The sequence below is a fragment of the Corvus cornix genome, chromosome 4A, assembly GCF_000738735.6.
Source record: "Corvus cornix cornix isolate S_Up_H32 chromosome 4A, ASM73873v5, whole genome shotgun sequence".
NCBI lineage: Eukaryota > Metazoa > Chordata > Aves > Passeriformes > Corvidae > Corvus > Corvus cornix.
Window position 1 is genome coordinate 19,060,930 of NC_047058.1, and position 14,492 is coordinate 19,075,421.

General features: G+C 51.4%; 1 protein-coding gene across 13 annotated transcripts in view; it reads right to left on the bottom strand.

Moving 5' to 3' along the window:
- Positions 1-14,492, bottom strand: part of ARHGEF9 (Cdc42 guanine nucleotide exchange factor 9) — a 197,605-nt gene that overhangs the window by 39,897 nt on the left and 143,216 nt on the right. For all 13 annotated transcript variants that reach the window (XM_039572099.1, XM_039572097.1, XM_039572104.1 and 10 more), the window contains 4 exons: positions 10,734-10,925; positions 6,175-6,354; positions 3,914-4,146; positions 77-206 (listed from right to left, as the gene is read on the bottom strand). In XM_039572099.1, coding sequence (XP_039428033.1) covers positions 77-206; positions 3,914-4,146; positions 6,175-6,354; positions 10,734-10,925 — 735 coding nt within the window. The remainder of the gene's footprint in view (positions 1-76; positions 207-3,913; positions 4,147-6,174; positions 6,355-10,733; positions 10,926-14,492) is intronic.

Consider the following 14,492-nt stretch of genomic DNA (forward strand, 5'->3'; position numbering starts at 1 on the left):
ATCAACCATACCATAGATCATTCAACAACAGCCTGGAATTTGCCCTTCCCAGGTTCCCAGGCCAGGTTTACTGTACCTCCCAGTCCAGGACAGAGGCCTGCCACTGAGCTATCTTGTCGATGTTCTCCAGCCTCCGCTTGCGCTCGTTGATCTGGAGAGTCACGTTCCTCATGACGGCCAGGGCAGCAGCCACGTACCTGTAGTCACTGGACCCAGAGGGAAAGGCCATCAGAGGCAGCAGGACATGCCCAGGAGTCTGTCACAACCTCACCAGCCCAAAGGAACACGGGAAGGGGTAACCCCTTAGTACTACGATGGGATTTTTCCACCTGGATCATCACAACGGAGCAGCTCGATGGAAACTGGAACTGGGAGCCCAGTCTGGCCTCACCAACACAGCACTGGTGAGCCCTTTACAGCCTTAGGATGCCCAGCTAAAGAGCACCCGAAAGACAGGCTGAGCATTTTTACAGCCTCTGTCTTTGGGTTTGGATTTTTCTGGTTTTAAAATGAACACTCAGAAATGGGTTCATTTGGACCAAGACCAGAGCACCTTCCAAGCCGCCACCAGAGCAGTCACCCCATGGAATTCACTCTCACTGCAGATTTCAGGTGAGCAAATCCAAGCAACTCTTTTTTGTTCTCCCTGCATGGCCCTGTGAGTGCAGTAACACAGAGTGAGAACAGGCTCCTGCCAAGGCTGCTGAGGATGATGATCAGTCTTTTCAAAAAGTGATGCTGAAATCGATGCCATTGATTTCTGCCCTGTGCCTGCTTTTCCATTCCAAGGAGCTGTAATGTTCATTTCCATTGGGAAGACAGGCAAGGCCAGCTGCCACAACACCACCATAATGCATTATTAACTTAAGGGCTGCTATTGATTGCTGACTAATGAGAAAAACTGCCATCCTGGGCAGCTGCAGGGGGAATGGCTTTATTGATTATTGCTAAGGATTGTGCTGGTGACAGCTAAAAGAGGGGTGAATGCTGGGAATTAGATCCCCTCTCCATGTGATCCCAACAGGAGAAATACTAAGAAACAAACACGCTGTGATATACAGAAAATATTATTTGCTATTTTGGCATCCTTGCTTGGATGAAACCTTGAGCTGAGTTTTCATTTTTTCTTAAATTCTTACATCAAAATTCTAGCTGAGGTTAAAAAGAATTCTACAAATTCCAGGAGAGCAGGACTGGGCCTTCAGCAAAATAAAGGCAAATAGTGGATGGGCTGCCTGATATATCCATCACAGAGAGTTTTGGGTGGGAAGGGACCTTAAAACCCATCCAGCTGCACCCCCTGCCACAGGCAGGGACACCTTCCACTATCCCAGGGTGCTCCAAGTCCCATCCAACCCGGCTCTGGACACTTCCAGGGATGAAAGTGAACATGAAAAACTTCTTGTGCCTCCCTTTGTGGGAGCATCTGTGAGAAGGGAGCGTTGGTTGTGTAAGAGAGGAAAGGAGCTGTGCCAGGGGGACATCACGGTGGCCTGGAGAATATCCAGGAGTTCTTTAGGGAAACAGGGAAGTCCCTGTGGCCAGGAAGGATCTGGAGAGGCAGGGAGAGGTGCAGGGCTTGCAGACAGTTTAATGATCTCCTAGCAGTGATGCTCATGCTCAGAAGGGAGGGCACTCCTTGGCAGGGCCTCCTCACACAGCGTGTTCCCACATCCCCAACTCCAGCTCCCTCTGCTCTGGGAATGCTCAGGACTCCAGCAAGCTGCACTTAGGACCTTCCTATATTTAATTCATATTAAGCTGGAGTAAATCTTTGAGAGGTGAACAGATGTGGCTTTGTGAAAAATTCAAATGAACCAGGCAGCAATGGGAGGGAGGCAGGCTCTGAGCTCACCCCCGTCCTGCCTCCACACCGAGTGGGACGGTGCCAGCCAGCTTTATCCTGGGAATGCTAATTCCTAATTCCAATGAGAAAACCCCAGGCACGTTCTTCTGTCGTGCTGTAATGAAGAAAAGACTCAGGACTGAACATTTTGGGCTCCCAGCCCATGTCTGTGGCAGAGCTGGCAAAAACCGGGAAGAAAAAACCAACAGAAGCAGAGCGTTTGGCCACGAGGCAATAATAGGATCCCATTAACCATGAGATGGAGGTAAATAAAGGGTTTGTCAATTCTACTGGGGCTGCAGTGGCCACTTCCCAGTGCTCCATCAGAATCCAAGTCTAGATCCTTGCCAAGCATCACATGCTATCCCTGGGGAGCATGGTCTGGATTCTGGTTTCAGCGTTGTCCTGACCTGGTGCAGGGAAAACCCACAGCTCTGCAGGTGTGGGGGTAGTGCAAAGGAAGGTAAAAAAGAAAAATACTGTCATGTTCCTCTGTTAGATGAAGCTCACATCCCTGCTTTCCCTGAGAATCCTGTGTTTTTCCATGTTTTGCCTCGCTCCAGGGCTGCGATGTGCCACTGGCTCTGTGCAGCCACAGGTTTCATCCCCGTGCTGTTACAGCTTCAGGGGTTACTCCTCCTAATGCAAGGTGAGCCAACCTCACCCTGCCTTCCCTCCCCTTCCCAGAGCACAGAGAAACAGGAGCAATGGAGTGTCCATGGCAATCCAGTGACACAGAGCTCTCAGGCTGAGCCAACCAGCTGCTGCTGAACCCCAGGAGAGCTGCCAGGGCTCCTCAGAACACAGCTCTATGGGATTACTTAACAACATGGTGAATTTAAAACATCCCAAAGGGAACGGGAATGCGCTCCCAAAATAACCCAGCCCTTGTGTTATCACACTGCCCACATCCCCTTTGCTCTGGCTCCCAAGTAACTCACAGAGGGCCATTTTAAACACCCTGCTGATGGGAAGCCACTTCTGAGCTCCCAGGCAGTGCTGCGGGTCCTCACGTGGCTGCTGAGGGGAAAACCCACAACCTGTGGGATCCCAGAGCTGCTTTCTGATACCCTGACGTTCCCACTCCAAGTTTGAGTTGGTCTTTGGAGAAGCAGGAACTGGATCTGGAGCCAAAGGCTTGTCCAAATTGGTGATTTGGGGCATTTGGCTACCCTGCATCACTCAGACTTGTGGGTCAGGACAAAGCAATTCACTGCATCTCTGCTCACATGACACCTCTGCTCTTCTAGAGCTGGGCTTGGGAAAAACAAGTCCAGAACTTGCACAGGTTTCTGAAACATCTCTGGTCTTTTTTGTTCTCACTTGCTTTTAAATGGGTTTTGGAAAAAGAAAATTGGCAGGGCTGGAGCAAATCTTCTGTTACAGGGCCTGATTCTTCTTCCACCTTATTTTCACAGCAGTAAATCCCAAGTGGAATCACAGGCACTGTCAGGCAGCCAGGCTGATTGTCCTCAGCAGCAGCAAAAGAGACCCTGGAAATTTTGGGAAGCAATGGGGGTCATTTTTTGAGGTGCTCCTGTGAACCTAAACCCCATGGAAAATCCAGAGACAGGACTGGGCTGTGAAGCTGAGCAGGTTGGAGCTCTCCCCAAATCAGGCTCCAGCTGCAGATCCTGGCCTTGTACTCGCTGTGTGCCCAGGTCCTCCCCAGGAGCAGGGAAGGAGCCCCTCAGACCACTGAATGCTCATTAGGTAATTTTTCCAGTGTAACTGGTAGCATCAGAAAGTACATCCAAGGGTAATTAGTTCACAGGTCTGGTTAGAACAGAGCTGAGAGCGTCTCCAGCGAGAACTGCTGCTTTGAGAAGCCTGAACTGTCTGCTGACCCTTTGTCCTGCTCCTGTTTATCCAGGATGTCACAGGGACAGGAGCTGGACAGAACGCCCCAAGCCCTGTGTGGAAGGAGCAGTGGACAGAGAATTCAGCCCCTGTGTGGAAGGAGCAGTGCACAGAAAGCCCCAAGCCCTGTGTGGAAGGAGCAGTGCACAGAAAGCCCCAAGCCCTGTGGGGAAGGAGCAGTGGAAGCCCTGTGGCTGCTGGAGTTACCTGTGCTCCTGGGCCGTGTACTTGAGCAGCTCTGCCAGCTGCAGGGGGTACTTGCAGATCTTCTGCACGGGCGTCAGCAGGAAGCCGTCGATGGCGATGTCGATCATCTGCTGCAGCAGGCGGCACGCCTCGAAGAAGTGCTGGTACCTGCTGTCCTTCATCAGCTTGGAGAGCTCCATGCACGCGTCCAGGTGGTTGTTACAGTACTCGGAATAGATCCAGAAGCCGTCTTGCTGTGAAGGCAGAGAGGGGGAAACAGGTCAGGCAGCTGACCCGGCTGATCAATGCCACAGCAGGGCTGGGAAGGGCAGGGTTCAATGGGATATTGGGAGAAATTCCTCCTGGGAGGGTGGGGAGGCCCTGGGATGGAATTCCCAGAGAAGCTGTGGCTACTCCATCCCTGGAAGTGTCCAAGGATGAGCTTGGAGCATCCCCGTCTATGACAGCGTCTCTGCCCAAAGCAGGGGGAGGGATGAGATGATGATCTTCCCAACCCAACCCTTCCAACCCAAACCAGTCTGGATTTCTAAGAAAGCACAGCCCAAGCAGGAGGAGGGACAGATCCTACAGCGCTTTTCCTGCTTGGAAGATGTGCTGGGAAAGGAGGGCCTGCAGAGAGGGAGCAGCACTCTGACACACGGCCGAGGTCTCTGCAGGCACGGGTGTGTTAATGAGAGCCCTGCACACAGCTGTGCCTGTCGTCAGCTTCAAACTCTGCAGGGAGGGTTTGAAAGGCAGAACCCAGCAGAGCTCTGGCTTTTGGTGAGACAAGAGGACAACCTTGCTCTTTCTAGAGCTCTTTCCCTGACGGATCATGAAGCACCTGGCAAATGTTTGGGAGCTGGGTACGTTTGAAATTTCCTTTACCAACGGGGAACCCAAGGCACTGCGTGGATTTCCCCAGGAACAGAGCCCCAGAAAACACCAAAAACAAACAAAAACCCCACCCACACACGTGCCCCTCCACCTTTTGGACTGGTCTAACAAGTTTTCTGGTGTCTGTTTTGTTGGAATTTCGTTTTTCTGCCTTCATTGACCAAGACTGTCACCCTTAACTCAGGCTTGAATCATCTGGGCCATGCAGACAAGGCGATGAAAAGGCAGGGAAAGACTTCACTGGGAAGGAGATGGGCACCACAAATTAACTCTGAGACAGCCCAGGTAAAAGTCAGGTGTTGCAAACCAGCCAGTTCCACCAAGCTGTGGCCAATGCTTTCCCAAGAAAGGACAATTCTATTTAGCCAAAACCACAGCTGCCCAGCAATTGTTATTTCTCAGTCCCTGAGGGACCAAACAAGCTGTTTTTCTGGGAACAGGGAGCCAGTGTCCTTCCTATCCCCACAGCTGACCCAACCACACACTGACAGCTCTCTCCTCCTGAAGAAAATGAGGAACAAGATGCTTTGGAGATCCCTAAACAAGATCTTAACAACCTCACCCCTCAGTTTCCCAAATGGCTAAGCAGGGTAATTTATCAGGAGTTTATCAGCCAGCTTTCAGCCCCTGTCTGGTGACAGGCAAGTGTCAGATCTTCCTCGGAATCACAGCAGCAATTCTTGCTATTGTCACTATCAATGAATTGACAGCACAGCCTCAAGTCATGACATTTCAGCTACTGATTCTCACCAAGATTGCTTACATCTCCTCAGCACAGAGGTGGAATGTGATGCTGCTTTGGAAGAAGGCAGCAGAGATTGCAGGCTCTGATAAGAACCAGCCTCGTTAGCACCTCATGCACCTTCTCGGAGGAAACCCCAACAAGAGGCCCAGGGATGTTTCAAAGGTGCTGTGAAACTCTTTGGGGATGTCCTGCTGAAGTTTCAGGAATGTCTGTCAGGAGTTTCCCTGATAAGCAGTGAAGTGTTGCCCTGACACAGCACGGGAGCTGTAAGCTCTGATACCCTGAACCCATCTCCCTTCAGGAAAGCCTCCAACTCCAGGGCTGGCATTTGCCTGACATTTCCTGACATATCTAAAACACTGGCCTCCTGTAGGAGGTGGTTTATGGAACAGTGGGATGGGCTGGGCAAAATCCTCCAGGACCTTCTCATCAGTGTGATTCAGATGTACTGGGGGTTATCCAACTGCATATCCAGGCTCTCCCTCCTCTGTATCCCACAAAGTACACGGAGAACCATGGAGCAATCCCTGATGTGTTACTAGAAGAGGATGATGCACAGAAGTTAAAAGGTTCCTGCCTTCTGAGTTTTTCTCCTCCCTCCCCAGCCCAAGCTCCAAGGGACAATGCCCAGTGAACTCACGTGTTCCAGGAAGCACGGCCCAATCTCACTGAGATGGGGGTCCTCGTTGTTGTACTGCTTCTCCAGGTCCCGGACAAATCCCATCTGAAATCTGTAGATGTCTTCGATGTTCCCAAAGATGATTTTCAGCTGTTCATCACTGAACATGTCCCTCCTCTTCCGGCACTGCTTTAGGTAACCCTGTGTGGAGTGAGAAGGAAGGATTTGCAGAGAGCAGCAGAACCCAGGGGACAGCCCTGAGGAGGGGTGTCAGTGCTGGTGCCTGGTCCTGCAAACCCCACTGCCTCCAACGCCTCATACCCAGCTGTCCTACAGGCACTGCTGCTTCCATGTCCTTCCAGTGGCCATGGTGTTACAGAGAAAGCTGTGAGGGGCTGCTTGAGCCTGCTCTGATTTCTCCTTTCAGCCCAGTAACCAGGACAAGGAAGCTGTTTAACACCTCCATCAAGTTCTGTTTAGTATCTTTATCAACAATCTGGACAGGGGGATTGAGTGCACCCTCAGTAAGTTTGCAGTGGATGTGCTAGAGGGTGGGAAGGTTTTGAGCAAATTCCCCTCATCCTCCTACACTTCACCTCTCAGGATGATCATCACCAAATCACAGAACTGTGAACGTTGGAAAAGACCTTTAAGATCATCAAGTCCACCCAGAATGATTTAGACCAGAAACTGTGCAAGGCCAAATCTCAGATGGTGCAACTGGCCTGGTCCGTTCTGCAGCATCCTGACTGGGAAGAAACAACACAGGGGTCATCAGGAGATGACTGTGCTTACTTTGCTTGCCTTTATTATATAGGAAGGGGGAAAAAAAGAAGGGAAGAAAACGCCAGCAGCTCCAGTGGAAGGGCTAAATTTGGGAACTCGGGATGCTTAGTCACACAGCCACGCTGCCAGCTGGTGACACGCAGCTGCTGGGCCACAACGAACACTGAACACTGCAGTGAACTGTCCTTCAGCCTCACCACGTGGTTCCTGGCAGGGAGAACTTCAAACATGAATGAGAAATGCCACTTTGGCCGAGCTGGCCTGGACCCAGCCTCTGCCATGTCCAGCTCAGCTCAGAGGATGCCGTCACCCTGAATGTCCTGGCTTTTTCAGCTGAGAAGTTTGGGTTATGGAACACCTTCTCCACTTCCTAATCTAGGTCTCTCTTCCCCCAGGAGCTCCTTGATGACTCATTTCCCTGGGTTTCCCTCTCTGATTTCCCAAGGCCACGAGGAATGGGAGCAGGCTGCTTGCCACGCTGCAGGACAGTCACAGGGCAAACCAAAATCCAGACTGGGGAGAAACACAGGGCACCTCTCCATGCAGCTTTTCCTGTTTACCTGCTGATCTCAGAACAGCTTGGAAAAAAATCCCAAGGAAAAAGCCAGGAGCTGTGGCCCTGTCCCGAGGCCAGGCCCTCCCTGTGCCCGCAGGCAGTGTCCCCTCACACTCTGCTCCCTCCCTTCCCGAACACAGGAACATCTCCCAGCCCCGGGGTTGCCACTGGCTGTGATTCTCATCCTCAGTATTCCCATCCTCCCCATGCTGCTTCATCATTTCTCTGGAATCACGTGTCTGGAGGAGCTGAAGCAGCACATTTCTGTGCAGGCACCTCTGAAAGCACAGGGAGAATAAAGGAATGCGAGGAGTTCCCAAGCCTCATCCTCTCTGTGTGTTTGGAAGGTGGTTTCCAGCACAAGGCAGGAAAAGGAGACTGAAGATTCATGCCTAACACGCAGCACAGGAGGCTGCTGCAGAGTTTTTCCAGTAAATTTACTTGTGTTACATAAAACAGTGTCATCTTCCTTCTGCTCATCCCGTCAGGTTTGCTCAGAGAAGGGACAGCTGACTGATGAGCAGATGTTGGAGAGTGTTTTGCTCAATGAATACCTAAAAATAGCTGCCAAACTGTCTCTCTTTGAAGTACTTTCCCATGTAGTCCCTCAAGTATTGGCCAAAGTTGGACAGGATTGGCAGCAGGTTAAGTGCTAAGTTTTCTTCACCCCACAGTGGGTTTAGAGACAGCCAAGAGAGGTGGTCAGTCAGTCCGTCCGTCCGTCCATCCATCCATCCATCCATCTGCCCACCCTTCTTGTCTGGCTGAGAGCAGGGTGAAGAAGAGAAGAAGGAGGCTGCAGGCTGTAACTTCAAAGGCAGCTGTAATGATATTCCAGATTTTTTCCTCTCTGAGCTGGTTTGGGGCTGTTTATTCTGCCCTGGAACCATCCCTGAGCCAGGCCCAGCACCATTTGGGCTGTAAAGCAGTGCTCTCTGTGCAGGTGATGGTGGTGCTGAAGGGCACACACCCAGAATAAACATAAGAACAAAGCTCAGACTGTTTGAGCTGGAAAGGCAAACCAGAGCCAGGGCTGGTCCTGGGCAGCCAGGACTCAGATACTGCTCCACAGCAAGCCATGGGGGCGGTGGGGCTTTGCTGTGGTGAGGAATTCCCTCCAATCCAGTTGCTTCCCGCAGGCCTTGGCTTGCACAGGGGATTTTCATCCTGGTGCTGGCCAGCTCCTGAGCTCCCTGTCTGGCCAGACTCGTGCCATGAGTGTTGGGAGTAATAACAGGGTGTGTAATGACACAGGAGCAGCGAGGGGAAATGGACCCTGAAGCAGAAGGGAGCCATGGGAGGGCTCTTCATCACCACCAGTAACCACCAGTAACCACCTCCCATCCTAAGGTGCCTCACTGGTATCAGGATTTGTTATTCACCACAGCTCAGCAACAGGAGAAGAACCACACACTGCTAAACTCAGCACTAAAGCAGGCTCAGCCCAGCCAGAGCTGCTCTGCCATCCCCTCTCACACCTCACATCGCCGCCGTTCGTCCTTCCTGGCACCCCAAAACAAAGAGCCAGGGAGGACGGGAATGTGCCCCTGTCAGAGCAGCTCAGCAGGGGCTGCCCGGTGCCTGCCCGTGCTGTGGCACAAACAGCAGCCCTGTCCCACCCAGCCAGGGGCACGGGGAGCCCAGTCCAGCCCCGGCTCTCCCTCTCCAGCCCCACTGTGCCAACGCCCGGCTGACGGAGCTGTCTGGAGCCTTCCTCAGGCCAAGGGATTGCTGTGATTACACTGAGCATAATGAGCCTTTCTCCAGCAAGGCACAGCCATCATTCCACAGATGAGAATGCCCATTTCAGTCCTCCTCCCTCCTCAGCTGAATCATTTCCTGGTGCTCTACCAGCAGGTGAGATTGAGCCCCTCAATCCCGTCTGCATCACACAGAGCGAAGGAAGAATTTTCTGGATCTCTCCTGTCTGGGACGTATCATTAGGGGCAGTAAATCAGTGCTCCCCCACGGATGTCACTGCAGCTGAACCTGTCTGCACCTCCTGAGAACTCCAGTTGGCAGAAACACCGTGACATGGCTGGAGAGGCGAGTTAAGGTTTATTCCGTTTCCAACAGAAAAGCACAAATGCAGGAAAAGAAACAATTTGTGAAAAAGTGCCTGCAGTTCTTCCCTTCTCCAATGCAAAGCTCTCTGACCGAAATAGCACATTGAAATTAAGCTCATCTGTTTCCAAATTGAAATCCCAAGACTCTTCCATATTTGAAAAGTGTCATAGATGCTTTCTGGATGGCTGCTCTGCCTCGCCGAGAGAAAAGCAGCAAGTATGAAGGGAGGAAGACATTCTTCTAAGCACAATCCACCAGGGGCTTCACCACATTGACTGGGCACAGGCTCACTAAATCCTAAACATTGCGAGGGATGAGCTGAAAGCCATCCCCAGACATTGATTTCAGAGCTAACAAACTTCTGCCTCTCAGTGATAAGGACATCTCTGCACACCGTGCCCAAGCTCTCTGGCACAGCCGTGTATTCCCCTCCCCAAACACCCAGCACCACATGCTCTGCACTTTGGGCTCAGCTCAGGGCACTAATCCCGAACTTAAGGGGTTGTAGAGGTTAATTGTAACCTAATGAACAAGAACCAAGTTGGGGACTTGTGGGGTCAGTCACTGAAGTCCATTGCTTGCTGGTTCCCTTCTTCATTTCCCATGATGGGAACATTTTACCCTCAGTCTCGCCATAAAAAAGGCAAACGGGGGCCATCCTGAGCCAGGAGAAATTGTGAACCCGACATGAAAGGCACAGATGACATGGGTAACTGATTGGTTTAATTACAACCTAATTTCCTCAATCACAAGTTCAAAAGTAGATGGCATTGGGTTTTAATTAAGAGGACTGCTTGAAGGATCTCAACCTCATCATGTTTTAGTCAAAGAGCTATGGAATAAAGGCCAGGAAATTGCACTTTTAGTTAATACAAACCAAAGGAATTATCAGATCCAGCAGGAAATTCTCAGAACTGTCAATACTTACTGACAGATGCTGCTCCTCCATTAGACACAGTCCTCAGACACTGCAGCTTGTTCCCAAATCACCCAGGGACAAACTTAGGCTCAGCTTGTTCCCAAATCACCCAGGGACAAACCCAGGCTCAGCTCTGGCCAGACCCCCAAGTCCTGGCTGCAGCTCCAGGTACCTCACAGATGTCCTTGAGGTGTTTGACGTGGTGGGGACAGACCCAGGCCAGCCCCCCTGATGTCCTGGTGCCCCAGGTACCTCGCAGATGTCCTTGAGGTGTTTGATGTAGTGGCGCTCGGTGCTCATGATCTCATTGATGACGTTGGCTCTCATCTGGTCCCGGTTCTGCACGGTCCTGCCCAGGCACAGGCAGTCGGCGCTGGGGTCCAAGTGGCCGTTCTGCACCTCGCTGGTTCCCTCCTCCACCCCATCCTCCTGGTTCACCCATAGCTGCAGGAGAGAGGGGACAGCACAGGGATTATTCCCAACAGCAGCACAGGGGGCTGCATCACGGCTGCACGGCTCTGGGAGGTGTTGGATCCGCCCCTCCTTGCTCCACCGGGGTGTCCACAGAGCTCCCAGCCCACACTTCCCAGTTCCATACTGGTGCAACCGGCCCCAAATGGTTCCCCACACACTCCCCGTCTCTGAGGGGGTTGCCAGTGTTGGCTGCTTTGATCCCAAATATAAAATCATCCTGTGACAGGTGACTGGGTGCTGCCAAGAGCTCCAGACCGAGATGGACACCAGTAAAACAGAGCAGCCTGAGCACAGCTGCAGCTACTGGTGTCAAGCACTGCTGTCCCAGCTCCTGCCACCTCCAGCTCGGGTCTGTCTGAACAGGAAGATGCTCTGGGAGCAGGGATCAGCCCTTCCCAGGGGACTGATCTGAGGTCAAAATGTGGCTGGTTCAGAGATCTGAACTGGACATCAGCACTGGGTTGTGTTTCTGGGGCTCTGTGACCTCCCAGGCCTGGGCTGTGCAGGAGCCCTGATTCCATTTCTCAGCAGCTTTCCCCACCAATTCACAGGGACAGCCTGGCTCAGGCAAATCCCACATCTCAGCATCCCAGGACTGGGATCCCCAAACCATGGGATCCCCAAAGTGCATGGACAGGACACCCCTGAGCAAGTTCCCTAAAACCTGGGGGGCTGAGAGCAGCTTGGGACGGGTGCACTGGGCACTGAAAATCACAAAGAGCAGGGAGAAAGGATCACTGTGTTTTCAGCACACTGAAGCTTCCTTCCAATATCAAATAAAAACCAAACTGAAATTGCAAATTCCAACTCTCTCCTGTGTGTCTGAACCAGCTCTGCACACACCATACGGATCAAGGGCTCCTTCTGTTACCTTTTCCCACAAAACCTTAAAATAACTCTGATTGACTCAAATTTGGATCGGGGTGGTTTGTAAACAAACATTAAATAAAGCCTAGAGCTGACAGAAATACCCCCGTCTTTCACAGACCACCTCAGCTGTGATGGGAATGAAGCAACTTCTCAGCGTTTGAAGTCCCCAAATCCTGGGGACTTTCAAACCTAAAAATACATTTTCCTGTGAGCGGTGGAACTATCCACACACAGAGTACAAGGAAACCAAGCAGCACCATTAACCTGATCTTCAGGCTTCCTTTCAGTGTTAATAGTTTTTCCTACTTCCTCGTTATTCAGTTTAAACTGGGCTTTACACAGATTGTAAAGGGCAGTGTTCCTGTAAATTAGGGAAGTAAAAACCTCCAAACTTGCCCCTGCTCCTTCCCTGCTTTCCCAACCAGCAGCTGTTCTGCTAAACCACCTCTTGCAGCTCCCACGTTCTGCCCTCCCACAGCGAGTTGTAAAGGCCAAAAAAAAAAAAATCAAAACCAAACCCATCTCCTCTTTAGCAAGATGTTAATGATGCTGCAAATTTGGGGATAAAAAGGGGGTTTTGTAGGATTTCCATCAGCACTGGGAGGCCTGGCTGAGCCCTGTGCCACTGTGAAGGAAAGCAGGGAGCTGGTGATCTAATCCCACCCAAATACAGTGGGATCCAGCAGGGAAAACCTCTCCTGGCACGCTGAAACAAATGCCTCGTGTTCAGAAAAACAACTCAAAAGCTGGCTAGGAAAGTGTCTTTTTCAGCAAACCCACCCTGATCTGGAAGAGGTTTGGGGTCCACTGAGGCAGAGCAACACCCCACCAACATGAGCAGGTTTATGCTGGAAAATGAATAAAAAAATAAATAAATACATCAGGTGCTGCTGCTGAGTAATGTCCCTGTCAGTGCAAGTGACCTCGGGGGCCAACTACTGACACCAGTGCCACCAGTTCCAGTGGGGCTGTGCTGGGACAACCTGGGGGCACCCTGAGAAGGGAAAATGGGCCCTGGGAAGGACAGAATGGCACAGGGAGCCCTCCAAGGGATATGTCCTTGTGCCAGCCTCACTGGCATTCCGAACCAAGCAGATGTGGAAAATCCAGGAGCACCCATGTGGGGATTAAACCCTGTTGGCTGAAGTTTAAAATAACTTCCCACCCTGCTTTGCTTCTCCTATGAAAAGGGATTTTGCAGCCTTCCCAAACCCAACTGGAACAGCTTGCTACTGAGTTTTCTGACATTCCTGCCAGTTTGGCAGCAGAGCATAATTTTTAAAGCTCTACCTCCTGAAGTTCAGGTGATCATGAGAAAAAAATTTATTTTCCTTTTTTAAAAAAAAGCAGGAAAGATCTAATCCTAACAAGGCATTTGTGTGTAAGCCTGAGTCATGAATCCTAAAGGCTTTGAAACTCCAAGGCAAACTTGCAAACTTTCATGATTCCTCAAATTCAGGCTGCCTTTTGTGCACGGCAGGAACACTCCCTCCTTCCTCATCTGCAAATCTCAGGAGTCCTGCTTTCTTCCTTAATGAAATTTTTGCTCTTTCCTGCTAGGATCTGTGTTCCCAAAGGGGAAAAAAAATTACAGTTCTAGTCTGGATGGCTTCTGCCTTAGATTAAAAACAAATGCAACAATTTTATCAGCTCCAGAGGAAGCTGAAGGTGCTTCCACCCCGTGCTCCCCAGCCTCGGCTGCTGGAAGGATGAATCCCACTGTGTTGTTCAAACACTCCTGTTTCCATCTAAACCTCTGAAGTTCTCTGAAATTCCAGCAAGGATCCTTCTTCCAGGGCATCATTTGAAGTTGGGACCATGAGTAATAAAAGTTGAGGTGCAGTGGCAGCTGTGACACCGACCTTGGGCCAGTCACTGCTGCTGGAGGAGGTTTCCGACCCAAACCCAGGGATAATCATGGAAAAACTCAGGAAGTTGTTGAAATATGGACTGAAATGCATCACCAAACTCTTGCTCTCATCCATGAGACACACCTGGGGCTGGGTTTGCACCTTCAGCTCTCCGGGCTGGGGAGGAGCTGGGCCTTGCTGGGCCAAGGGAAGGTGGCACTCCAAGGGTTAACTGTGTCCTCTGTCCCAGTGCTGCTGCCCCAAGCTGGATCCTCTGTGACAGTGGTGGAGCTGCAGGGGACAGCGAGGTGGAACAGCCACACTGGGGAGACGCTGAAATGTCACACTGAGTTGATTGGGACAAAGCTGCAAACGTTCCTGGTTTAGCCCAGCAGCTGTACCAGGGTGATCCCTCTGTTTCACACACGTGGGACGCCCCAAAACGCCTGAAATGCCTGAATTTCCCTCCTTCCTGTGGGGAACAGCTGAGATCCCACTCCTGGAAAAAGATCTGTCTGCTCTCTGTCTTTCCAGCTGGACACGAATGCACAGCTGCCCCTCCCTCCCAGTGAAAATATCTCCACTTTTACAAAAGAAACTTCAAAACTCTCGTTTTCTCCCAGCTTCATCCCATCTCCCCAGCATTCCCAGCTCAGCATGGGTGGCTGCCACGCCTGCAGGGATTTCCACGCAGCAGGGATGGGACAGGAATTCCCTGGCAGCTTCTCAGCCCTGCTGCTCACGTGGATCCCAGGAAGCCTCTCCAGGCTCCCGTCCTGTCCTCCTCAGCAGTTCAGGGCTGTGGCTTGGCACAGCA